The 26,750-nt window shown below is 41.9% G+C and overlaps 2 protein-coding genes across 7 annotated transcripts in view; both read left to right on the plus strand.

Moving 5' to 3' along the window:
• The window catches only part of LOC308655607 (uncharacterized protein), an 801,622-nt gene that overhangs the window by 374,866 nt on the left and 400,006 nt on the right, over window positions 1-26,750 (plus strand). The window lies entirely within an intron of this gene.
• Window positions 1,774-24,145, plus strand: LOC308643800 (uncharacterized protein). Of its 6 annotated transcripts, XR_014020830.1 has the most exons (8): window positions 1,774-1,936; window positions 3,988-4,108; window positions 8,388-8,507; window positions 19,064-19,190; window positions 19,457-19,517; window positions 20,087-20,188; window positions 20,305-23,174; window positions 24,112-24,145. XR_014020830.1 is itself a non-coding variant. In XM_081284041.1 (7 exons), exons 3-7 carry the CDS (start codon window positions 8,478-8,480, stop codon window positions 21,638-21,640), a joined length of 1,656 nt encoding a protein of 551 aa, XP_081140167.1. In that variant the 5' UTR covers window positions 1,774-1,936; window positions 3,988-4,108; window positions 8,388-8,477; the 3' UTR covers window positions 21,641-23,849. The 6 variants fall into 6 exon arrangements, 5 of the variants coding, with proteins under 5 accessions (XP_081140167.1, XP_081140169.1, XP_081140170.1 ...); XM_081284041.1 differs by lacking the exon at window positions 24,112-24,145 and having other exon boundaries at window positions 20,305-23,849; XM_081284043.1 differs by lacking the exon at window positions 24,112-24,145 and having other exon boundaries at window positions 4,041-4,108; window positions 20,305-23,849.

The following is a 26,750-nucleotide window of genomic DNA, read 5'->3' on the forward strand; positions in this document are numbered from 1 at the left end:
CTTAAAACATGAACACATTCAACCAGAGAAGTGAGACAAACCAGTGGTTCAGAGTAGAATTTAAAGAGACAAACCCACACAGATTGTTATTTGATCCTGTACAAGTATGCCAAATGCATTAGAAAAAGGACATCCTTTATTTAAAAAAAAAAAACTATGCTTAGGAAACTTGTTATTATCCATTTGTAGATCCCTGTCTCTGACTTGTACAGAGTGAATTCAAAATGGATGAAAGGCCTATCAATTAGATGATAAACTATGTAATTCCTAGGAGAAAAGAGTCAACTCTTAACAGAGTTGCAAGGAACAATTTTCTTAGATTTCTAAATTCCTCTTTATTCAGAGATAGTGTCAATAGGTCAAATACCTGCTGTGGTTCATTTTTGGGTGGGTGGGGGGTGGTGCCTATTGGCTAAAGGAAGGGTCTATGTTTTATTGCTGATTTATTAGGATGGCAGTGTAGTGTGGATAGGGAATTTCCTGTGGCTTGTGTTGAGGTTAGCTGACCTATTAGGGTGGAGGTGCCTGTCAGGTGTGAGTTCCTTTTGTCAATCCCTATGAGCTGCTACTGGATTTCTCAGTGATGTCATTCCTCCTGAGGTTAAAGCATCTGATCTGGTGGTCCCCACCCTGATATTCTTGCTTCTTGCTCATGTCAGGCAGAGGGCAACATGCCAAAGAGTTCACTCTGAGTTTGTCAGGGTGGGGAGAAGTGACTTGTTTGGGTCTGAGGGCCATACTGGAGGGCTCCGTAGGTGTGCTGGTGAGACTGCAGGTTTCAAACTAGAGTTTTAAAATGGAGTTGCCTAGGCTAAGGCCATCCTTACAGCCACTCAGCCCCTGAGCCACATCCCCAGCCCTATTGTATTTTATTTAGAGACAGGGTTTCACTGAGTTGCTTAGGGCCTCACTTTTGCTGAGGCTGGCTTTGAACTCTCAATCCTGTCTCAGCCTCCTGAGCCGCTGGGATTCCAGGTGTGGGCCTCTGCGCAGGGCAGTACCTATACCTTTAAACTTTGGAGGTCAACAGTGGATACAGCTGAAGATTTAGGGTTCCCGTTGTAAGGCCCTTGCTTAGCACCTGGATGACCATCTTAAGTGACAGCCGCCACGTTAAGAAAAAGTTTCCTTCCCACCCAAAAAAGGCTCACCACCCGCTCACACTACCCCACCCTCCACCGCCCACATTCCTTCCAGCCCGAGGGCGATCAGCACTCCCCCATTCCAGCCCCACTCTTCACCGCGCGGGAGCACCCGCGCAGTTCGGATCCTCGAGCCTTCAGAAGTCCCGAACCCCAGCTGCGTCCTCCCCGTCCGTGGGGAGGTGGCCTTCACTTGTCAGCGCTGACAAACACGCTCCGTGGGAGTTGGCCCAGTCTTGTCTTTCAAAGCTCGCTCGCCCTGCCCGGTTCCTCGCCTCCCTTTCGGGTGCGCAGGGAACAGACGCCAGCTGGCTAAATGGGAAGCTCTCAGTGGGACAGCTGCGGACTGGGCGGGCGCCGCTGAGCAGCCCAGGGCGCTCCTCAGATCCTGCCTTCCCAGCCCCGATGGGATCCTAGCGCTACTGCCGCGCTCAGGTCCAGGCACTGCAGGGAAGTCCAGTCTCCAAAGGGGGCTGGACCAAGAACCTGTCATTCGGGCCGAGTACAGCACCGATTGGGTGACGTAAGTTGTCACTCAAGACTAGGGCGGTGCGCGGAGCCTGGCAATCGGGGGCGCCGAGAGGAACTGTCCAATGAGGTGCGCAGAAGGCGGGGAGGGGCGGGCTTCCGCATTCTCGCGGGGTTTTCCTCCTTGCTCGCTGAGTTCTTCGCCCACTTCTTCCGCGTCTTCTTCCCTAATCCCCGGGTGCTCCGCGTAGCCTGAGTTCCCGACGAGCTCGGGTACCCGGGATATTCCTCCGGAGGGCGGCGGGTCACCCCGGTGGCCCAAAACGGTGAGTGTGTGGCCAGGACTGGCGGGACCCGGTCACCACCTGCCTTGGGGACCCGAGTGCGTGTGAGCTACAGAGCGTGGGGCGGATTCCCCACTGTCGGGTGGCCCTGGGCCCGCGGAATGGGTTGGATGACAGGTCCCTGAGGTTAGCTGCGGAGCGTGCTCGAGTCTGCGTTGGCGGGTGGCCCAGGATCCTGGGTCTGCGGGTGAGTTTGGTGGCGTGTCCCTAAGGTAAGCTGCAGAGCGCGGCCGAGTTCTCTGTGGCAGGTCGCCCTGGGCCCCTGTCCCATGGGTGGGCTGGGCAACAGATCCTTGTCCTCTATTTCGCCTCCCTGTTGGCGACATCCCTGGGTCAGCTCTGGCCAGCTCATGTGGCCTGATGCTCCCAGGGTGTGTGGTGAGCAGGGGAAGGTGTCAGGGTTCTGGACTCAGGTGTGTTCTGTGTTAGCCTTAGGGGTCCCCGTCTGTCCCTGTTTCTCCCCAGGATTAACCTGTGCGTCCTACAGACACATACTCCTAAATGTGCAGGAAACAGGGTATCAAGTCCATTTTCCATTCAAAGCCTGGCTCCTTCCAAGACTGGCAGCAGAAACCTGAAATTCCAGTTCCCTCCCACATTCCCAGATGCCAGCTGCACCCTCCAGTGCACACTTTGCCAACCATTTGTTTTTTGTGTTTTTAATTGTGGTTGTTTCTCCTATTAATGAATGGCACGTTTAAAATATTTTATTTTAAAAATATGGGTAAACATTTCCCAGAAGTGGAAAATAGAGAGGAATTACCTGGAACTTGTGTTTAAAAGGTACTTATGCCTCCTTTTATCTTGGCCGTGCCTTGTCTTTGGGCATAGGTGTCCTTTGGCCATCGCATTGTGACCTATGTCTTCAATCACTGCCCTGTTCTTTTCTGGTGTTGCTGCAAGTTGCCCACAGCTACCCTGTGCCCTGCAGGGTGCAGGCAATTTCAGACCTTGGGTCACCTCCTCCTACAGGGCAGCCTGAGGTGGGGTGCAGCCTCTCAGGGGAACAGCTGGAGATACTCAGGTCAAGCAGTGAGATGCTGGTGTTCGGGTAACATGACAGACATGGTTCCTGCTCTCCGGATGCACTCAGAGCTTTGAAGGAAAACAGTTATCCCAAAGAGCAGGGGAAACTGATCCCAGCGAGGTGGAGCAAAATGCTACAAAGCTCTTCAGCAGCAGGTGGGGGTTGGGAGGATGTGCCTGGTGACAAATGGCCTGACCTGAAGCTAGAGTCTGACAGGTCAGTGTCCAGTGGTGCTACAGCTCCCTGGGTTTGTTGCCTTGGAAAGACTTGCCCGCTTATTTTAGTGTCAATTTTTCAGTAATTGTAAAGTGTAGCTTATTAGTAGAGCTGATTAGAAAATATTTCCAAAGGATAAGCTAGAGGTATAAGGCAGGGGGGAAAATATAGAAAAAAACAGAAAATAAACAAATATTAGGTCTTATATTCCCCTCTCTAAAAATTTTTACGTACTGTTTTTCTTCCCCAGAGTGAGTTTACTGTGTTTCTTGGATGACTTCTATTTTTTTGCAGGGGAGCATGTTGCAAATTTAAATTAGAACTGCAGGCCTTTGCTTTGGGAATGATACCTGAGAATAGAATCAGTGAAAACCTCTGTTTCAGTGTGGTTGCAGAAATGCGTGCATTCCCAGATGAAAGTGTGGTAGAGAAATTGGTATATACATATATATGTATATATCAATTTGGTATATATATATATATATTTTTTTTTAAGTTGTAGATGGGCACAGTATCTTAATTTATTTTAGTGTGGTGCTGAGGATCGAACCCAGTGCCTTACACTTGCAAGGCAGTGCTTCCCCACTGTGCTACAATCCCAGCCCCAAGAAGTTGGTATCTTTATCACAAAGATTCAACCTCACTAAGTTGCTGAAGGCCTTGTTAATTGCTGAGGCTGGTTTTGAACTTGGATTCTTATGTCGTCCTCTGGAGTCACTGGGATTACAGGCCTGCACTATAGCACCTGGCTAGTCAAAAATTTTTATGTACATTTTTTTTCTCCCTTTAGATGTGTTCTTTTTTGCAATGGGGATGGAAGAGTGGTTTAAAATATAATTCCAGGGCTTGGCCTTTTGGATGCTACCTGGGAAAAGAAACAGGGAAGATTTCTTCTAATATGGTTGCAGAAAGTGAGTATATTTCCTCAACCCATTGTGGTAGATGAATTGGCTCATTACAAAGATTCACCAAAACATCCACTCCTGTAGTTTGCAGTGGTTTGGCAGTGGATGGGTCTGTTCTGTACCCTGTGAACTGCAGGTGAATGTTTAACACTGATTCTGTTGACCAAAACTAGTCAATTCCTAATAATAGTCACCTGTGATGATTATCAAATATTATCTTGGATATAGCATTGAGTAACATGTTTATTGTCTGAAAAGGAATAATTTTGATTTTCCTGTTGAAGTTTTAAATGTGTTTAAAATTGTTCCTCCTATAAACACAGACATAAAGTTTGAGTGATTTTACTGGGTTCTCTAAACACCAAGTCTCTTCTGATTGAAAACTTCACTGAGGGGCTGGGGGTTGTGGCTTAGCGGTAGAGCACTCACCTAGCATATGTGAGGCCCCTGGGTTCGATCCTCAGCACCACATAAAAATAAATAAATAAATAAATGTTAAAAAAAAAAAAAAAAGAAAGAAAGAAAACTTGACTGAGAAGAAGAGATCCTTGATCCCAGTGACTGTAAACCAAGGCCAGACTTCCTTCTGCAAAAGGAGGTCACTGAAGGTCCAGTCGGAGCTTTCTGGGCAGCCTTTCCTGCAGAGGCCCAGGCTGCTCACACCAACCCTGGAAGGCTCCCTTATACGGAAAAGCTACAGAGCTCTGGAAAGCTGGGGATCCTCAGGCATATGTGGTGGGGGACTGGATGGGAAGGCTAAAGGGAGCCCCTTTCTGAGGGTGCATATTGATCCCAGAGTGTGCAATGAAACAAATACAGATTTGGGTGAGAAGCAACTTATCTAAAGGAGCAGGAAGGGGGAGAACCACAGGTGAGCTCTGCAAGCACCCACAGTTCTTGCAGAAAAGGGCTGCTTCGTAGAGAGGGGCAAACAGGGTTAGGAAGAAGCTGGAGGGGAGGACTGTGAGGAGTCAGCCTGTTCTTAAGAGGCACCAGGAAGAAGGGTCCTATGTTGTCTCCAGGTGCCAGTGGGTCAGAGTTCAGGGTCCTGGAGGAAGGAGGGAAACTTGAGTCAAGTTTGATTAACAAGTATTTGTTCTGATTCCTGAAGAGAAAACTGTTCCCCTAATTGCTTATGAGGGGGAAAAAATAGGGGAGGGATTTTTAGTATCAGAGGGTGTCTGAGTTAAAAAGGGAGCATCTTCATGGGGCTGAGATTGTGGCTCAGTGGTAGAGTGCTGCCTGGCACTCGTGAGGCAGTGTGTTCGATCCTCAATACCACATAAAAATAAATAAATAAAATAAATTTTTTTTTAAAAAAGGGGGAGCATCTTCAAAGTCAGGATGGGAAAGGGGTCTCTGTGCAGAATTGCTATAGCAGAATGCAGAGGAAGAGATTTTCTTCATTCATAGATCTTTCCCAGAATTCTCTTTGACTCTTCCATTTTTTTTACATATCTTTTTATTTTGGCTAATCCTAAGCTGTATCTTTTATAGTAAGCTGAATGTAAGCGATGTGTTTTGCTAAAATCAAATCATTGAACTTGAGGAGGGGGTGACGGAAGTCCCCAGTTTGTAGTTCTTTGCTCGCAGCAGTGTGGCTGGCTACCTTGCACCTGGCATCCATACTGGAACAGTGGAGCTGACCCTGAACCAGGGTTTGTGCTGACCCTGGTGGTGTCAGAATTAACTGTTGAATGACCAGTGGTTTTGGAGAATGGATTGGTGTTCATCAGACTCACGTTTTAGGTGTCAGAAGGGGTTTCAGGGAAAAGGCCTCACAGGTAAGGGCCCTCATGTGCCTGCTGGTGAGTGCTTGGGTGTCAGTGAGAACTGAGGTCCTGCAGGAGGGAACATTCCACTCTGGGGAGAGGAGAGCACAGTGACTTCCAGAACCAAATGTCCAGCTGCTCAGGTTTCCTCATTCCCTAGGAGGAGCAACCTAGACTGCATCCACTGTGAGAGTTGTCCCCATGCTTGGGAATGTGTTTAGCTACCAAGCGGGGTTCCTGGAGAACTGGGGGTGACAGGCTGCTTATCTGAGCTTGCTTCTGATGTAGCCTTTATCAACTCTTACTGCCACAAAATTCCAGTTTTCCCCCAAGTACTTAGAAACCTTTCCCCTCCCCCCCCCCTACGGTACTGGGGATAGAATTCAGGGGCACTCAACCATTGATCGACAGCCTCAGCACCTTTAAAAATATTTTTTTTTTTTTTGTATTTTTTGATTTAGACACAGAGTCTCACTGAGTTGCTTAGTGCCTCCCTTTTGCTGAGGCCAACTTTTAACTCATGATCTCCTGCCTCAGCCTCAGTAGCTGCTGGGATTATAGGTGTGCCCTACCATGCCTGGCCAGGAATTTCATTTCTTCATTGAACTTAGTATTTTTATGTTCTTGGTTAACATTTATTTGGATAGAGTAATTTGATGTAAAGAAGAATTGAGAGTTCTTGATATAATTGTGTGTGTGTGTGTGTGTGTGTATGTGTGTGGTGCTGGTGGGGATTCAAACTAAGGCCTTGTGCATGTGAGGCAAGCACTCTACCAACTGAGCTGTATCCCCAGCCCTTTGAAATATATTTTTAATGCTCAGTGTAGTCAGATTCTAAACTCCCATATATCCCTAGCCAAATAGAGATGACTTGGCCCTGGGCAGGCTGCCCTGGTCTCTGCTACCTCTGCCTGGAGGTGCGGACAGGTCTGATTCTTTCTGTCGTTCCTGGTTGTTTACCCATGTGTGAGGAAGCAGAATGTTACTTGGTTTTGTCTTATTTGAGGTTTCAATAACTTTGTGTTTCCGTTAGTACTTTATTACTGTGGGACGGTAACATGTAGTATGTGGTCTCTGTCTCAGTTGGTTAGACTCATGTTGCTGTTTAGGCTGTGGTTCCCCCAGGTCCCTCCACTTTTTCTGCTTTGGGACCCTGACTTTTGTTTTGAGTGTAATTTTTATGTTCTTGATAATTCCATCCTTTTTAAAAATTTGGCCCCTAAGTATGCACACTTTATGTTGTACACATTGGAAAATCATCAGGCTATTGATTATGGATAAACTACATTGCATTATATGGATCAGCTCTCTGGCTTTTAATCCTTGTGTGTATATCTCTAATACATGTCTGTTCTTGTTTACTTCCATGTGGATGTACATTGCTTTTTACTGAATACTATTTCTATGAGCATTTTTTTTGTGTGTGTATTTTCATGTTCTTGGAAAGGTTTTCAGTAATTTTCTAAAATTTAATTCAGTTAAAACTCAATTCAAATTTAATTCATTTGTGAGGTAATTTCTTCTTTCCTTTAATATTCCCTCAACATGAATTTATTTTTCTTTGTAAAGACTGTAGACATTTCCCCTGAGGTAGGGCAACCTTCTTGTACCCTATTGTTGTTTCATGCAGGAGCCTCATTTTTCATAGATGTGAGTGTATCAATCTCTTCCTTTGGAATTTCTTTGTCTTCTTATTCAGAAAACCTATAGGACAGGGGGCATGATGGGTTTCAAGAGAGAAATACTTAGTTGTCCCCTCCTGGCCACCAAGGAACGAGTCCTCCAGGGGCCAGCTGTCAGAGCCTGGCTCCCAACTTGGGAATGTGCTTACCTCTCTGCAAGTGGGTTTTCATTCTGTACTGTGGGTGAAGCAGGCTCCTTACATGAGGTGGTTCAAGGGCTTGCTTTTCCATTCATTGAATTCTTTTTATTATTGACATATAATTAGTTTTTCATGCACTTACTAATTGTATTTCCTGATTGTCTTTTTATTTTCTTGGGTGAAAAAGAGTTGATTGAGAGTGAAAGTGTGAGGAGGCCTTAGCCATGCAACCTTGGCTTCTTCTCAAGTGATGGATGCCTGTCTCCCTCCCTTCCATTCTGACCAGACCTGGCACCTACCTTCTCTGAGGTCAGGGTCGGCTGCCTTGGACACCAAGGCTGTAATTCCTCACACATGCTTGTGTTTCTGTGCCTAGAGGAGCAGGAAGACAACAGAGCTGGCTGTGGAGAACTGTCTCAGCCCTGCCTAAGTGGAAATGTCCCCCTGATGGGGCAGGTCCCCTTGCAGGGAGGAAATGCTGTCTGAGAAGGACTTTTGCCAAGACTCTGTCTTTCTGGCCTATTTACCCAGGACTTGGCCACATCTCCTGTCACTCAGGGCCCCAAGTTTGTATATGTGGCTGGGGTATGCAGGGATCTTATGAACCCTGGGCAGGTAGCAGGCAGCTGGTGGGAGGGGGTGGTCTTCCACAGTCTCAGAGGCCTTCATCTCTCACCCTGTGTATCTCCAGGACTGTGTCTTCTCTGCTGCATGAGGCCCAAGTGGCTGTGTCTCAGATCTGTCTCCCTGTGACCTACACCGGCTGAGATCCATAGGAAGGATGTCTGGTCTCCTCAGAAGGCAGGAAGTGGTGAGTGTGTGGGGCCAAGTCAGATCACAGGGGTGGTGGGTGGGGGAAGGTGGGCTGTTTAGAACTGGTGGGAACCATCTGTGGCTGGACCCTGGCCTCCCAACTGTCAGCTCCAGAGTCAGCCAAGCCAGACCTGAGTCAGATGCTGCTACAGCTCAGCCCTTGATGCCTTCAGCTCATGGTATGGGCTGGTCCATGGTGGGTTCCCAGTGTGCTGCCTGGTCTGCCTGATCTTTGGAAGAACCCTCTATGCCCAGCTGGACCTCAGTCCCAGCCCCTTAGTGTGCAGTGAAGGTAGAGGACCTCATGGATCCTGCCGCTGGTGTGGGTCTTCTGTGTGAAGGATGCTGGTTTGAGGGGTCCCTGTCCTTCTTTCCCCAGGAGTTACCCTGCTTTCCCCCATCTAGGGCCTGCTAGGGCTCTCAGTAGATCTTTAAAATTTCTGCTCTTTGATGACATTGCTGGAATCCACATTCTTCTCCAGCTCACAGCATTATCAACTCTGTGCTCCTCACACTACATTCAAGTGGGCACAGCCTCAAAGATGTGTCTTCTGTTGATGAGTTTGCCCTGTGGTGAGAGCAGAGCAGAGTCACCCAGAGCTCCACTGTGAAACGACTTCCTGTCTCTCTTCCTTTACCTTCCCCACCAGAGATGCCAGGATGTCTTTGTGTAGGAGTTTCTTTTGTACTCTTCTGGGGTCCTGTTTCTTTAGCCACTGTCCTGTCCTTTTCTGGGGCTACCTCTGGGTACCAAAAACTGCCCTGTGTCCTGCAGGGTGCAGGGAATTTTAGGCCCTGGGTCACCTCCTTCTAAAGGGAAACCTGAGGTATGGGGTACAGACTCTCAGGAGAGTAGCTGGGGGGCCCATTGGCTGAGGAATGTGCTAGAACAGGCCTCATCTAGACAGATCCCTCCTAGGGATATTGTCTCCCCCAAGCCCTGTTCTCATTCCTTGGAGACAGGTGGACAGTGAGCCTGTGGATGCTGGTACTCAGGGGCCAGGTCAGCAGTGAGTCCTGCCCTTGCATTCTCTCACAGTTGTGAAGGAGGAAAACTCTCCCAGAGCATAAGGACCACCCACCCCAGTGCAGTGCTGTGCAAACCTGAAGGCCTCATAGACTGGAGTCATGGTCCAGGACCCCTGGATCATGGAGTGTTTCAGTGAGCAGGACCAGGTGGGAGGATGCCCAGCTCATAGGGACCTTACCTGCTCCTTGAGCCTGAGACATCTGTGTTCCCTCAGCCCCAGCCTTTTCTGTGTTCCTCACTTTGAAATGAATGCTTCCTTATTTGAGACTCAGGTTTTCCTTAAATGTGAAATGTATTTATTCAGAGGTGAGCAAGGTGAAATATTCTTTTTTTTGAAAAGTCTTTTCTATGTCATCATTTCATTCATTGGACATATTTTGGGAATTTAGGAAAAAAAGTCCCTAATAGGCTATGGTGTCTTTTTCATGTCCTTTGTGGTATTGAGTGTCATACCCAGGGCATTGCTTACACTGGTATTTTCTCAAATTATCCCCTTCTTTGGGGTTTGTTTTATTTATTTATCTCTTTGCCAACAGGGATTGAATGAACTCTTTACCACTGAGCCCCATTGTGTTTTTTATTTTGAGGCTGTCTCAGTAAATTGTTTAGGACCTTTCTACTTTGCTGAGGGTCACCTCAAACTTTCATCCTCTGCTTCAGCCTCCTGGGTTCCTAGGATTGCAGCTGTGCACCACTGTGCCTGGCTAATGTTGTGGTTCAGTTTTTACATAACATGCAAGCATGGGATGTAATGTTCTCCACTTCAGATGCCAGTAACTCCTCTTTCTCTCTCCTACTATCTTCCTGTTTCCTTTCCTCTATGCTACTGGCCTTCTTCCTATTTATTTATAGTTTTTTTTTTTTCAAATTAATGCCTTATAGATAAACATAATGGAATTTTCTGTTATATATTCCTACATGCACACAGCATAATTTGTTCAGTTTTATTCCACTCTTACTCTATTTTCCTGACCCTCTTCCCTTTCTCTCAGTCTCCTTGGTCTACTGTATTGATCTCTCTTCTACTTTCATGAGATCCCTCATACCCCACTTCTTCCCTGATTCTGCTCTAGCTGCCACATATGGGAAAAAAACATTCAACAGCTGGCTTTCTGGCTCTCACTTTTTGCACTAAGTATGTTGTCTTCCAGTTCCACCCATTTTCATCCCAGTGGCATAAGTTCATTCTTTAGCACTGAGTGAAATTCCATTGTGTTTGTGTACCACATGTTCTTTATCCTTTCATCTGTTGATGGGCACCTGGTTTGGCTCAATACCGTGCATATTGTGGATTATGATGACTGTCACTGTAGCGTGTTGATGTTACACTGGTCACTCCGGCTGCTGTCTGCAGGATGGTGCTGAGTCCCCGGGTTTGCAGCAAGGACGGGTAAGACTTCCGTGAAGCTTCCAGCCGTGTTTCACTGAGGTGCATCCTGCAGTTATGTGAGATTTGATGCTGTTGTAGCATCACAGTGGTCCTGCAGGTTTTCCTGGGTTTCTATGTGGAGCTGCTCCACTGCTGTTTTGGTGACCTCCTGCTCCCCACAACTGTTGTCATTCATCATCTACATGGTGTTCCTGGTGTGATTACTGCACCCTCGATTACTGTTGACTTGAAGTAAGTTTTGTGCTCATGACGTGCTAGTCAAAGTGCTCTTCTCTTTTTCAAAGTTGTTTGCTATTCTTGGTCCCTTGCAATGTCATATGATGTTTTCAATTTCTAAAAAGAAATCTTCACTTAGGATTTCATTGGTAAATAGAATCTGTAGATTCTTTTGGGGGTATCACCACATTAATAATGTTAAAACTTTAGTTCATGAGCATGGGATGGTTTTTCTTTTGTTTGGATCTTCCAACAAGTGTTGCGATTTAGGAAATAAGTTTTATACTTTTCTGTTGTGTTAGTTATTATGTATGTATTGTATGTTCTTATGTTATTATTCTATATTTATTCTTGTGGTGCTATTATAAATGAAGTTTTGTGTTAATTGCATTTCAGTATTTCATGTGTACAGAAGTTGACTTTTTAATTTTAAATTGATTTTTATTGAAATTTGTGTATTAATTTTTCACTGATGACCTTGGGAACAGATCTACCTCTTGGGTGTTTACAGGTTTTCAAAATCATTTGTATTTCTACTGTAAACTTTGCAGTAAAGGATTTCATGAGAGCCTCCATTGTGAAATCACTTGGATTACCCCAACTTTGTGAAGTGATTTGGGATCCTGGAGCCATAGTTGTGACATGGGAGATGGGCTTGGTCACTTAAACCTGTGAAAGTTGAGTGGATGTGGGCTGTGAGGACATTTGTGGGAGGCCTCCCTCTGCCTTTGTGTGTGTCAGAGCCCCACCACTTCTCAGGTACTGATCTCCGCCCTGTAGAAGGCTTTTTGGTAGGCGCTGCAGTGATGAAAGCCCATTCGATGTCCCTTTCCACTTGCAGTAGAGGTTTTAGGGAGCAGGAATCCAGCAAAACCAGTCATTGGGCACCATGTCTGGTGTTCGCTGTTGATGGGGAGAGAGGTGGTGCAGGGCGCAGAGTGTGCTGTCTCCTCCCATCTTGGTGCCTGTGGCTGCTGTGTCTTCCGGCGAATGTGTCTGGGTCTGAGCCTGAGCCTGAGCCTGTGCCCGCCTCTGTGTGCTTGGCGAAGTCCTTGATTTTGCTCAGTGTCTGGGGCTGTGTGAGTTGGCCCTGAAGTCTGGAATACCTTGGTGTTCTTCCTGGCTTCCCTGGGAGCACCTCTGCTGTGTTGTCAGAAGTGGTGAAAGCAGCCTTCCTTGACTTTTTCTTTTTGTCAGGGTGAGAGTCTTTCATCCTGCAGTGGAGCCTCACATTTTCTAGATCCTTGTGTCTTCAGGGTGTTGTATTCTTTGCCAGGTATGTGTGTGTTTATGTCCTGAAGATGGGTTGAGCATTGTCAGTGGCTTATTCTTCATTCATTCCAGGTATTAACACCTCTCCAGAGGCTCGATGCATAGGTATTTTCTACAATTCCTTGGGGTGCCATTTTACTCTTCAGATGGTGTCCATGGAGGACACCATTTTTCCTTTCTATGCTGATGCACTTTTAAGTTCTGCATATGGACGAGGAGCAGTGAGCTAGTCGCGCACCTGTTCCAGTGTGCCATGATCAGATCAGGGCGTCAGCTCTTCCATCTGTTAACATCTGCCATTTCTTGGTGTCTGTGGACTGCTCCCCACCTGAATTATGAAAACCACAGTGGCATACTGTACACCGTGGCCACCCTACTGTGACAGAGAGTGGAAGTGCTGGCTCCTCTGAGTGTATCCTGTCACCTGAGACCCAGCCTCCTCCCCCAGCCCTGCTGTCCCCTCTCCTCTCTTCCTCACATCTGGTAAGTACTCAGTGCTTTCTGTGACATCAGCTGGCAGCTTCCCTGTGTGAGTGAGGACACACAGTGATCCCTCTGTGCTGTCTTCTTCCACTTAGCATGGCATCCGTAGTTCCAGCCTCATTGCTGCAATGACAGGACTGAAGGTATTTTTGGTGAAATTAAGTTTACCTATTCTTTCATGAATCTCATAGATGCTATAATATCCCAGAAACCATTTCCAAATTCAGTGTTGTGAGACGTGTGCTCTGTGTTTTCTTGTAGGAATCGTGAGGCTCACATCTTACTTCATGACTTTGTTCCATGTAGATTTCAAGTATGCATGTGCTGTGAGGTGGGGTCTGATTTCTGGTGTTGATGTGAACATACAGTTTTTCCAGCCGTTCATTCCCCAGGGTTCTTTATCCTTGGAAAGATCTGGCTCCTTCTGTATGGGTCAGCACTTCCTGGGTCCCCCATTCTCCTCCATTGCCATAAGTGTCTGCATTTAAACCTGTGCTACTATGTCTTTGTTTGTTTGTTTTAAATTTCTTTTTATTATGATTTGTTGTATATGACACGGAATGTATTACAATTCATATTACACATATAGAGCACAATTTTTCATATCTCTGGTTGTATACAAAGTATATTCACACTATTCATGTCTTCATGCATGTACTCTGCATAATCATGTCCATCACATTCCACCATCATTTCTAACCCCCTGCCCCCTTCTTTCTCCTCCTTCCCCTTTTCCCTATCTAGTGTTTGTCTGTTTCTCCCATGCTCCCCCTCCCTACCCAACTATGAAACAACTTGATGCTGGTTGTTTTTATCTGTCTGTCTATCTATCTATCTATCTATTCATCCATCCATCCATCCATCTATCTCTTTCTTTTATTTATTTTGGGGGAACCAGGGATTGAACTCAGGGACAGTTGAGCATTTAGCCACATCCTTAGCCCCATTTTGAATTTTATTAGAGACAGGGTCTCACTGAGTTGCTTAGGGCCTGGCTAAATTGCTGAGGCTGGCTGTGAACTTTCCATCCTCCTGCCTTTGCCTCCCATGTCGCTGGGATTACAGATGTATGCGATGCTGGTTGTTTTAATGACTCATAATAATAGCCATTATTTATCAGGTGGTTAGTATGTGCCTAATCCTGTTAAGATACTTCACGACCTAGATTTCTTTTTAAAGTCGTGTTTGTTGACTTTAAATATATGGTACAATTTGCCCTATTTAGTTTTATATTTATATGAATTTTGATAACACAAATATAAAAAAATGACTATAGATAGATAGATAGTATTACAGTCAAGAAACAGAAGTTACCTTGTTTTCCTTTACTTTAGATAAATTAATTTTAATATATTTTCATTTAACCCAATGGATTACCAACATAATTTGCAAGGAAAATAATTGTTAGTAAGATATTTCATGTTCATTTCTTTGTCCTAGTAATTCTGTGGAATCAAATGTCTATTTAACACATAGCACACCTCAATTTAGAGTAGACACATTTCAGATACTCACTGGCCTCATATGGCTCCTTTCTTCATCTTTTTCCTTTTAGCAATTCATGATGTAGGCTGCATGATAAGTCCCCTTGTGATGTGGTTTCTTGTTGAGTTCCATCAGAGAGGGACACCAAGAGATGAATTTAGAATATACAAGAGTAGAGCATGGTGCTTTATTCCCCTATAAGACTCTTTTAGACTGTGAGTTGGTTTCTACATGCTTTTGGTGGGAATAGCTTCAGTTAGGTCACCTTCTCCTACAAGTTTTTCATAATGGCTCTCTCTTCTTTCACCTCCTACCTCTCCAAGTTTACAGAAGGAAAGATGCTTCACAAAATTTGTTAGTTTCCCTCAATCTTGCCCTTATCTTTTATAAATACCTTATTAAACAATTTTTACTCTGATTGATCTTTTTCATCCTTAAATCTTGACTACTGGATTTTATTTATAAGAGTAAAATATACCTCATCTCATATCACAGGCACTGTATATATAATGCCAGATTAATTATATATTAAAATATAACATATAAAATACTAAATCTTTAAAAGAACATATTTGTATAACTTTGTGAAGAGAAATGGAAAACAAAAAATATGAGATAAACAAAAACTTGAAAAATTAAATGATATCGTATTTAAAATTTTTATGTGTAAACATTTATCAAAAAGAGTTGAAAGAGACATGAATTGTATTACAGGTCATTTTTGTTTATTTTTGATATTTAACTTGACTTGGTTCCTCCTTTGGTTGGCTTTTTCTTTATTGTAGTTCTTGCCTTTGCAGATTTTCATCATTGTTTTTAATTTTCTCCTCATGGAATATTTTGCCTACAATGTTCTGTAGTGCAGGCTTTCTTGCTGTAAATTCTTTTAGCTTTATTTTTTTTTAATCATGGAAGGTTTATTTTTTGCTGGATATAACATTCTTGGTTGGTATCCATTATCTTTTAGAATTTGGTATATGTTATTCCAGGATCTCCTAACTTTAAGAGTCTGAATTGAAAAATCTGCCGAGATCCAAATTGGTCTTCTTTTATAGGTAATGTGATTTTTCTCTCTTGCAGCTTTTAAAATTCTAACCTTTTTCTGTATGCTAGGCATTTTCATTATAATGTGTCTTGTTGTAGATCTGTTGTAATTTTATACATTTGGTGTCCTATAGGCCTCTTTTATTCGATTTTCCAGTTTATTCTTCATGTGTGGGAAATTTTCTGCTATTATTTCATTTAAGAGATTGTGCATTCCTTTGGTTTGAATCTCTGAACCTTCCTCTATCCCAGTAAATCTTAAATTTGGTCTTTTGATGGTATCCCATAATTCTTGGATATTCTGTTCATGGTTTCTTACTATTTCTTACTATCTTCACTGTTAGGCCAACTGTATTTTCAAGATTGTATATTTTTTCTTCATTGTCTGCGGTCCTCATTTCCAAGTGATCTAGTCTGTTGATGATGCTATCAAGTTTTTTAATTGGCTTATTGTTTCTTTCATTTTGAGGATTTATATTTTTTTTTGTAATCTCTTGCAACTTATATTTGCTCTCTCATCTCTTTGTTGGAGTGATTGATTTTTGCCTGTATCTGCTCACTTAGGTTTTTCTTTAATTCCCAGGTCATTTTAGTTATGTATATTCCAAACTCCTTCTCTGATACATCATCTATGGTGCTATCTATGGATCCTATTGTTGTGGTATCTTGGTTTGTTTGGGGCCCTTTCCTCCCTTGGTTTTTTTATGATGTCTATGTGTCTTCCTCTCTTGATGTGTAGATCTGAGGTATGACAGCTTCTTCCCTATTGTCTTATAGTGTTCCTATAAGTTACCAATACCTCACCTTTAAGGGGGAGATCAATATTATAACACTTAATGTACCTAATGTGCAGCCATAGATCAGTTAGCTTCTATTTTTATATTTACAGTTTTGTCACTATAATCAGAAATGATGGGTTTAGTTATCTTCTACCATATAGTCAATAGGTTTCTGTAATGGTTTACAGTTTCTAATGGTAGAAGAGAGGGTGGGACTTGGCTGAGATGTTTATGAGGTAAGATGTGAGAGTATGGAGGTATTAGATTATATGAGTAATGAGAGGGTAATCATTAGTTGGAGAAACAAGAGATAGGGAACCCCATGCAAGACTCCCTGTCACCTCAGCAACAGGATAACTGTTATCACCCCTAGTAGAGATACCTTTGGTGCAGCCAGGACTACAGGGACCTTGGTGATGTCTTACCAGGTTTTTATTGTTGTCCCTTGATAGAAGCGTCGATATCTCAGTTTTGTGGTGATGGCAGCCTCAAGCCTATATGTACCCTGATGTTGGGCTTTGGAGCCATGCTTTGGTGAATAAGGAACCACAGCACGAGGTGCCTTACCACGTATCTCTGGGCCTGGGACAGGCCTCTCCTCTGGATCTCTGGGCCTCAGTGTGGAGGTCGGGCCTTTCCTCCAGATCTCTGGCCGTGCTGTGACCTGCTCTGTCTTTGTTACTGTAGTTTGAGCAGATTTTGAAATTACGAAGTGTTATGCTTCTTCTTTTTTCTTCTTCTTTCATTGTTGAGTGTCTTACAATTCCATGTGAACATTAGAAGAATACCTCTTCTTTTTGTATAAAAATGTCTTTGGTATTTGGAAAGTGATTGAACTGACTTCATGGTTAATGTTTGGGGAGATTTACAATTCTGTATGCTGGCAAATACCATTTATCGTTAAAATGCATCACTTCCTTCAGAAGTATTTTTTAGTTTTTGTTGTGTAAGACTTTGCAGATAGTTTGTAACCGTTTTTATGTGGCTTTCACCTTCTGTCCCCCTCCTGGCTATTTTCCATTTTAGTTGTGCTTTTATGCATCTCACAATGTGCTGTGGCGCTCTGATGTCCCATGGATTACAGGCTTCTCCTCCACTCATTCTCATTGTTAATTCCACATAATTTTAATAGTTTGAATTTCCCATTCTTCTTCCTTAAAACTATTCTTATGTAAAAATGTTTTCCCTTTTTTCTAGCAAAAAAAGTTGTTTTAATTTTATTTTCACAGCAGAATCTAATATCAATTAATGTCTGCCCACGGAATTGAGGAAAACAATGCATTTTTTTCAATTAGACACCAGTTTGTCTTGACTCATCTTTTTTTTTTTTTTTTTTGGTGCCTGATATTGACCTCAGGGACACTCGATTACTGAGCCATATCTCCAGCCCTATATTGTATTTTATTTAGAGACAGGGCCTCACTGAGTTGCTTAGCACCTTGCTTTTTTTGAAAGCAGCTTTGAATTTATGATCTTCCTGCCTCAGCCTCCCGAGACTCTGGGATTACAGGCATGTGCCTTAGAGCCCAGCCTTGACTCATACTTTAACTTGCATGTGAATGTTTCCACTTCTCCACAATACCTTCTATCTCTTTAGTCAATTTCCATATGAATTTGAAATTTTCTTTTCTCTTGGTCTGTCTCTTGGTTCATCTTTCTGCTAATTTTATGCTGTGTTTAATAGTATAATTTAAAAGTTTCTTATTTATAGTCAGGTGTCACTTAACATTCTGGGTGTTCTTCTTTAGGCTGCCTGATGATTGCACAAACACCACAGTGTATTTACAGAATCCTAAAAGGAACAGCCTATTACATGCCTAGACTCTGTTGTTTCAGGGCTTCCTAGGCTACAGCCCTGCACAACAAAATACCAAAGGTGATCATGCAGTAGGTGTTTTTGTACAGTCATTCCTACAAACACATTGCTTTTTTCTTTACTACTTATAACCATGTGTATGTAGTCCATTATTAACCAAAATGTCTTTGACCAAAACATTGTTATGTGGCACTTGACTGTATATTATTATAAACCAAAGGTCTGCTGTCTAGAACATATTGATAGGTATTACTTTTTAAAAAAATTCTTATTGTTCTTGGACACGTATTTTCTCTTGATGAAGCACCTGCAAATTCTACTTGATTTTCTTGGTGTTATCACACAGGATAAGCTTAATCCCCAGTTTCTATGTTTTGACCACTTCAATTAAATGTTGTCTACTAGGGAAGCTCTGAGATTCTTTGTTCAAAGGGTTCTTTTTCTTTTTGAGGGGTTGGGGGACTTTAATCCTTGAAGTTCTAATTTAAGAGTGGAACAAAATAACAGGATATCTGAAGGTAAGCAAACGTTCAGTAAGTCCTGTGTTGCTTATGTACCCTCTAAAGCACTCTGACTCAGTGTAAATGCTTAGTTTGGTACGATCCTTCCCAAATTCTTAGCTCCCCCTACCCACTAAAGTACCACTTTGTCAGTAGGCATTTTTCAGAATAGGTACTGTCAGGAGGACTAATATTAGTTCTCTTCTGCACATGAGTTAGTAGGGCTTTATTATTCCATGTATTAGACATGCACCCTAGAAAGACCTTAGGGGTGACCGGAGCATGCCTTATTCCTTGGACTCCACAAGGAGAAGGGTGTTTTTGCTCTGCTGCTACATTTCTAGATAGAAAAGTAGCTATTACATTGGAATGCTTGTTTGGGAAGTGAGTGCAGATATAGAGTACAAGTTTCAAAAACCATATCATGAAATAAATATATAGAGACCACAGAAATGTGAGAACATCTCACATGTTGAGAATAGAGCCCTCATGCTGTCAGTCTCTCCTGGTCTGCACTACATGTTTGTGGCATATTTTAGACCTCAGTGGCCTTTGAGGATGTGGCTGTGAACTTCACCCAGGAGGAGTGGGCTCTGCTTGATCTTTCCCAGAAGAATCTCCACAGAGATGTGATGCAGGAAGTACTTAGAAACCTGGCTTCTATAGGTAAGGATGATGTTTCATTACATAATGAAAGACAGAGCACCTGGGAGGTGTACTTTGCTCATGCATGTGGAATGTGGAAAAGGGAGTAACTGGGGAATAAATTGGGCCCAATGTTGTTGCACTCAGCAGCATGAATATCATAATTCTGTCTTTTTTCCTTTTTCCATCTTTTTTATTAGTGCATGATAGTTGTCCAAATTGTAAATCTCAAAATGCATTCTGAAATCACGATGATCCATAATGACTGTTCTGGGTCTACATTTTAGGAGTCAGATGGGAGGACCAAAATGTTGAAGATCAGAACACAAATCCTGGGAGAGATGTAAGGTAATTTGTACTCATAAGAGGAATCAGAGCCCTGAGGGAATTCTTTTCCTATAATTTTACAAACAAACAAAGAAAACAAGCATGATATGAATAATGTTTATTCTTTTTTTTTTTTTTTTTACCAAAATTAACCTTAATGTAAAATACACGTTTAGTGTTTTCAAAATAATTGACTTGTTGACGGTGCTAACAACCTGTATTTAATAGCACTGCTTTATTAGCAGCTGTGGAGGAGCAGTTTTGCAAAGTAATTGTTACATTGACTTTCAAACAGAATACAGTGTAGACATGACAGAAAACCAGTACTTTCCCTGACATGGGTAATAGTGTAAGTCCAATGCCTGTTAATAAATGTAAGAGTATTAATGAGCCAGCCATAAACTGTGCTTGTAATTTTTATACAGAAATCATATGGTAGGCTCTGGAACAAATTTGAAAGGTGCTCAGTTTGGAAAAAACCCTCAGTGAGATTCCATATCATAGGGGTTTTTTTTGGTACTCATGATTGAACCTCTGGGGCACTTGACAACTGAGCCACATCCCCATCCCTATTTTTGTGTTTTATTTAGAGACAGGGTCTCACTGAGCTGCTTAGCACCTCGTTTTTTGCTGAAGCTGGATTTGAACTCGAGATCCATCTGCCTCAGTATCCTCAGTCACTTGGATTACAGGTGTGAACCACCGTGCCTGGCTCCAAATCTTAGTCTTAAAGGATATTTCTGGTAGAAAGTTTATGTGAAAGCAATATGGGTGGACAGATCTTCATATATTATGTTTTCCTTAATAGGCATATCATATCTCACTGTGCAAACAAATCATATAAGAATGAGGAGTGTGGAGGGAAGCCATATGAAGTTAAACAGAACAGGAATTCCTTCATTTCTTTCACAAGTGTTCAAAGACAAGTGTCAGTGCATGATGTCAATGGACCTTATGAATATTTGACGTGTAGAAAAGAGTTCAGTTGTTTCAGGAGTTTTGAAAAATGTGGACAATCTCATACTTGGGAGAAGATGTATGGAAGTAAGCAACCTGGGGAAGATTTAACTTGTTCCAGTTCCCTTCGAAAGTATAATAGAACACATACTGGAGAGTATCCTTACCAATGTGAAAAGTGTGGGAAAGCCTTTGCTAGATCCAGTCACCTTTGTTCACATAAAAAAACTCATACTCTAAAGAAGCCCTATGAATGTAAACAGTGTGGAAAAACCTTCCCCTGGCCCTCTTCCCTTCAAGTACATGAACGAACTCATACTGGAGAGAAGCCTTTTAAATGTAAACAATGTGGGAAAGCCTTTGCTAGATCCAGTCACCTTCGTGCACATGAAGAAACTCATACTGCAGAGAAGCCCTATGAATGTAAACAGTGTGGGAAAGCCTTTGCTACATCCAGTCGCCTTCACGCACATGAAAAAACTCATACGGTAAAGAAGCCCTATGAATGCAAAGAATGTGGAAAAGCCTTTGCTTGGCCGTCTTCCCTTCAAATACATAAACGAACTCATACTGGAGAGAAGCCTTTTAAATGTAAACAATGTGGGAAAGCGTTTGCTACATCCCGTCACCTTCCCTCACATGAAGAAACTCATACTTCAGAGAAGCCCTATGAATGTAAACAGTGTGGGAAAGCCTTTGCTGCATCCAGTCATCTTCATGCACATGAAAAAACTCATACTATAAAGAAACCCTATGAATGCAAACAATGTGGAAAAGCCTTCCGCTGGCCCTATTCCCTTCAAATACATAAACGAACTCATACTGGAGAGAAGCCCTATAAATGTAAACAATGTGGGAAAGCCTTTGGTAGATCTAGTTACCTTCGCTCACATGAAGAAACTCATACTGTAGAGAAGCCCTATGAATGTAAACAATGTGGGAAAGCCTTTGCTACATCCAGTCACCTTCACTCACATGAAAAATATCATAGTATAAAGAAGCCCTATGAATGCAAACAATGTGGGAAAGCCTTCCCCTGGCCCTCTTCCCTTCAAATACATGAACGAACTCATACTGGAGAGAAGCCTTATGAATGTAAACAATGTGGGAAAGCCTTTAGTTGTTCCACTTATCTTCATGTGCATGAACAGACTCATATTGGAATGAAGCCCTATAAATGTAAATAATGTTTAAAAGCCTTCACTTCTTCCTCTTCCCTTCAAATACATAAACAAACTCATATTGGAGAGAAGCCCTATGAATGTAAACAATGTGGAAAAGCCTTCCCCTGGCCCTTTTCCCTTCAAACATGTGAACAAACTCCTATAAATGTATACAAATATAAATAAATGTAAACAAAGCCTTTATTTTACCCCTAACTTCATGTGCATGAATAGATTTACATTGGAAAGAAGCCCTATGAATTAAACAATGTGGGAACACTTTCACCTGGTCCTCTCACCTTCAAATACGTAAACACTCATACTGAAGAGAAGCCCTATCAGGGTAAACAATGTGGGAAAGACTTTGCATCATCCAGTTACCTTCACTCACATGAAATAACTCATACTGTAAGGCAGCCCTATGAATGTAAACAATGTGGGAAAGACTTTGGGTTAAGCTGTCAGCTTCACAATCATAAAAGAACTCATATAGGAAAGAAGCCCTATGAATGTAAACAACCTTGAAGAGGTTTGGCTACATTCAGTCAGCTTCACTCACATGAATGAACTTATATAGGAAATGAGACCTATGAATGTAAACAAAGTGAGAAAGCCTTCACTAGGTCCTCTTACCTTCGGATACATAATTAAACTCATACTGGAGAGAAGCCCTATGAATTTAAGCAGTGTGGCAAAGCCTTCACGTAGTCCATTCCACTTCACCCCCATGAACGAATTCATACAGGAAAGAATGCTATGAATGTAAACAACATGGGAAAGGTTTTGCTTCATTTGATGGCTTTCAGTCCCATGAAAAAACTGATACTGGAGAGAAGCCTCATGTCTGTAAACATTGTGGTCAAACTTAGTTTTACCATTCATCTTCACGTGCATGAACAGACTTACCCTGGAGAGAAGCTCTATGAAGATAAATAATGTATTAAAATTTTCATATTTTCTCCCTTTTCCTAAAATATAAGTGAACAATCTCATAGAGGAGAAAGGCCCTATGACATAAGTGTTGTGGTATCAATTTCAATAGTTTGGCTTCTTCAAATACATAAGAAAACTCAATGGGAAAAAAACATTATGAATGTATACAAGGAAAGCCTTTACTTCTTCCTGTGGGTTTTACATACATATATTTATTCTAAAGAAGAGTCATTTGAATGTAAACAGTAGGGCAAAACATTTACAAGTTGTGATTATCTTCATGTACATGAAATAAATCATACTGGAGAGAGGCCTCTTGAATATAAACAGTGTGGTACACCCTTTGCTTATTCCAATTCAGTGTGAAAACACCAGAGAACTCATACTGCAGAGAGCCTGTATGAATGTAAACAGTCTGGAAAAGTTTAGTACTTCCACTCACCTTCAAGAACAGATGCACTTATACTGCTGAGCAAGTATAATGTAAGCAATGCCGGAAAGGTTTCACTTATTCTTATCAGCTTTAAATCATAAATTCATACTGGATAGAAGTATTATGGCTGTGAAAATGTGTGGAGGCCTTTAATTGATCTTTCTACCTTCAAATACAAGAACAAACACACTGGTGAGTGTTATGGTTTGAGTCTAATCAATATAGATTATAGATTGTAGATATAAGATATTGATAAGCAGAATAAATAAGATAAAATTTTAAAAAATAAGTACTATGGGATAAATAATGTTAAATTGCCCTGTAATAAGTTAGAAGTAAGCATAAAACATAAGTTCATTAAGAGTAAGCCTAAGTAATAGTAGTAAATTGTATAACTGTAAGATTTAGGATTTAAGCTACAGGACATAAAATATAGAACAGTGTGAGGTGATAAATCAGTAGGCCAGTAGAGTTATAGATAAATATAGGCTAATTGATTAACAGATATAGATAAGGTTAAATCAATATAGCCATAGACAAATATAGATTCGTATAGCCATAATGACTCAATTTTTATAACTCCTCTATGAACTCTCATATAAGTTATTTTTAAGATGCTAAAAAAAATTTGTTTTTCTGTACTTGAGCACAGGATGTAAACCCAAAATGTTCTCGAACCCAGTATGTAGTTGTCTGTTTTTGCTCCCTGCTTTCTCAGCACTTGTATCCTGCTTGCTTACAACTTGCAGATTCTGTAGGATGTGGTTTTCTTCCTTAAATACTCTGGCCACAGACAATTTGAAGCTGTTCTCCCATAGGGTTGCTTGGACTCTGAGGGGTCTCTGGCCAGATAATAAAGACTCTCAAATTTTCTTTAAATTTGGACTTAGAGAGTTTTCTGAGTGATCATCCCATAACAGTGAGAAGCCCTTTGAATATAAACAAGGTAGTGAAAACTTCATATGCTGCAGTTACATTCAAAATCAAGAAGTAACTCATATTAGAATAACACTATACTAATATAAAGAATCAGAAAAGTGGTGCAGTTCCCTAATAAGCCTTAAAGAAATGGTAATGTAGAAATGCACTTTGCATGCAAAAATTGTGGCAAATTTTTCAGTTTCCCTAGTCATCTTCAAATACATGAAAGGATTCACATGACAGAAACTCTGAACATTAAAATATGGTAAGTCCGTTTCCCCACTTGCTTTCAAAGCCATTTCACTCACAGTAGGGAGAAAAACCTTCTAAATGTGTGATATTTACTTCCTATACATGAAAGGTAATGGATCAAAGAAATGTGTGTAACTGTCCAATTTTTCCAATTCTTTTGAAGAACATAAAACAATTTGCACAGGGTGATAAATTCTGAAACAGAAATCGGATAGAGTCTTCACATGTTCCAGTTTGATTTATGTGTCAGACTGGATTTCCACTGAATTGACAATAATAGCAGAGAAAAATCAACCTCAGGGAGGGAAGATTTATTTTGGTCCATGACTGGCTGACTGCTTTGCTTTAGGCCTGAGGTGGAGCAGAACATAATGTGGAATGGTGTAGGAGGGTAGACCTACTTACCTCATGGCAGCTGGGGAGGAGGGCGAGAGTGAACCAAACCCATCCCTAGATGTCTAACAGGTTTGGATTGTGCAGAGTGCAGCTGTGGCCTTTCTATTTTCTGTGCGTCTGCTTCCCTTGATACTATAGTATGCAGCCTTGATGGGGTTTATATCCTTGGTGCCTGATGTTCCAGGTACTGATTGATAAAGGAAGAGGAAACAATGGTGTTTGCTTCCAATAAAGCATGGGAGAGGCTACCCCCAGTGTTCTGAGGGCAAACTCCTTTGTCAGTGTGAGTTTCCTTGGCACTGCTGTTTGCCATCATTTCAGAAGTCCAATGAGAAAAAGTTTTGGTGTCCTTGGAGAAAATGACATTGCATTGTGTACTATCCTGAACAAGAATAAATCATATTTCCTGAAGATTGACATGATGACTTCCATTGTAGGTTACTGGGCAGCTAAACTCTTTCACTTAACCACACAGAACATGAGCATTAGTGGGGATCAGATGAAGATAACCTGTGCAACCTACAAGTTTGCATGAGTAACTACCCCCAAATTTTCAGAAGCAATTTGTGTAGAAAGAAGAGGAGACAAAGGGCTGGAGTGTAGTTCAGATAGTAGAGTGTTTTGTCTCCCATGCATGCACAAGGCCCTGGGTTCAATCCCTGGCACACACACACAAAAGTAGTTATGTGTAACATGCAGTTCTAGCAACCTAATAACAACTGACCTGCTCACCAAGACCCTTGAGTACAACATGCTATGCTTACAGCTCAACAAGTGTGCTGATCCTCTGGTATCAGATACTGGATGGCTCTTCAGTTGGTCTTGAACCAGCCCACTTCCTCCCCACCCCTCTTTGTTGCTTGTAAATCTCAAGAATACATGTAGAATGTGGACGTAGAAGAACGAAAAGCAATCCCATGAGATGACAGGCCAAACTGTCTCTTGGAGAAGGAGAAGTGTGGGAAGGCAAAAGGTAAGAGGCGGCAGAATGGGAAGTGGAAAGAGATGGGGGGAGAGCCCACTGACCATGCCCCTCCCTGACTCAGGGGCCAGTACAATGGGATGGAGTCCTTAAAGGATTTGTCTTTTGAGGCAGCATCAGAGTAAATGTCTCTGTTCTTATAGGACAATTATTCTCAATTATTCTGAGGAATCATTGAGAATAATATTGGGGTAGGGTATTGGAGAAAATTTTTGACAATCTCAAATCTGGGCAGCAGGTGGAGGGATGGTGTGGACATTATGAGCTGGTTTTCAATATCCTGGTGTGATCACTGAGCTCAGAGCAATGGAGAACAATATCTCAGAAGATGAGACCCTCGTCCAAATCCTGAACGCTACTTGCTCAAACCATGGATTCTAGTTTGTATGCTAACTTCATTCCTGTATATTCAAAGGCAAACTTCTGTAAACAAAAATTGCATTTGGGGATGAGCAACAAGGAATTTGTTGAGGGACTAAATATGCTGTATGATCAGATGATTCATTTAATCCACATTTCAGTAATTTATTAACATGAAAAATGAATCATTAGGTTTGAAATGAGCTAACTACTGAAGAAATAATAATACTTTAATTAGATTAAGAAATTTATAAAGTAAATCTCAGAAATTTGAGGATATAATGTTCTTAAAACATGAACACATTCAACCAGAGAAGTGAGACAAACCAGTGGTTCAGAGTAGAATTTAAAGAGACAAACCCACACAGATTGTTATTTGATCCTGGATAAATGTACTAAAAAACATATTGGAGTAAGGACAGCCTTTATAAAAAAATTGTGGAAAATCATATGATGAGCTATACCACTTTTTTGTATTTACTGTAAAATATTGATGTTTGGATATTATAGTGATACCTGCATGTCCAGGACCATAGCAGCACAATTTAAAATATGGAACTGGCATCAGTGTGTATCAGTGGATGAATTAATACAAAAAATATGGGGTAAATTCACAGTAGAATCTTATTCAGTCATAAAGAAGAATGAAATTGTTATCTGTAGGAGAATGTATGGAACAGGAGAATATATGTGAAGTGAAAAAAGTCAACTCAGAAAGTCAAGGCTCATGTTTTCTCTGGGGTTGAAGTTACAAAGAAAGGAAAAGAAGGGGGCTGGGGATACAGCTCATTTGGTAGAGTGCCTGCCTTGCATGTCCAAGGCCCTGCGTTTAGTTCCCAGCACCAAAAAAAAAAAAA

The sequence above is a fragment of the Spermophilus citellus genome (genome assembly GCF_964194105.1).
Source record: "Spermophilus citellus genome assembly, chromosome: 1".
Taxonomy (NCBI): domain Eukaryota; kingdom Metazoa; phylum Chordata; class Mammalia; order Rodentia; family Sciuridae; genus Spermophilus; species Spermophilus citellus.

Coding starts and splice junctions, on each gene's coding strand:
- LOC308643800 (XM_081284041.1), top strand. CDS start 8,478: ATGTCTGGTCTCCTCAGAAGGCAGGAAGTG. Junction 19,518..20,086: donor AATCCTGGGAGAGATGTAAG/GTAATTTGTACT, acceptor TGTTTTATTTAG/AGACAGGGTCTCACTGAGCT. Junction 20,189..20,304: donor CTCAGTCACTTGGATTACAG/GTGTGAACCACC, acceptor TTTCCTTAATAG/GCATATCATATCTCACTGTG.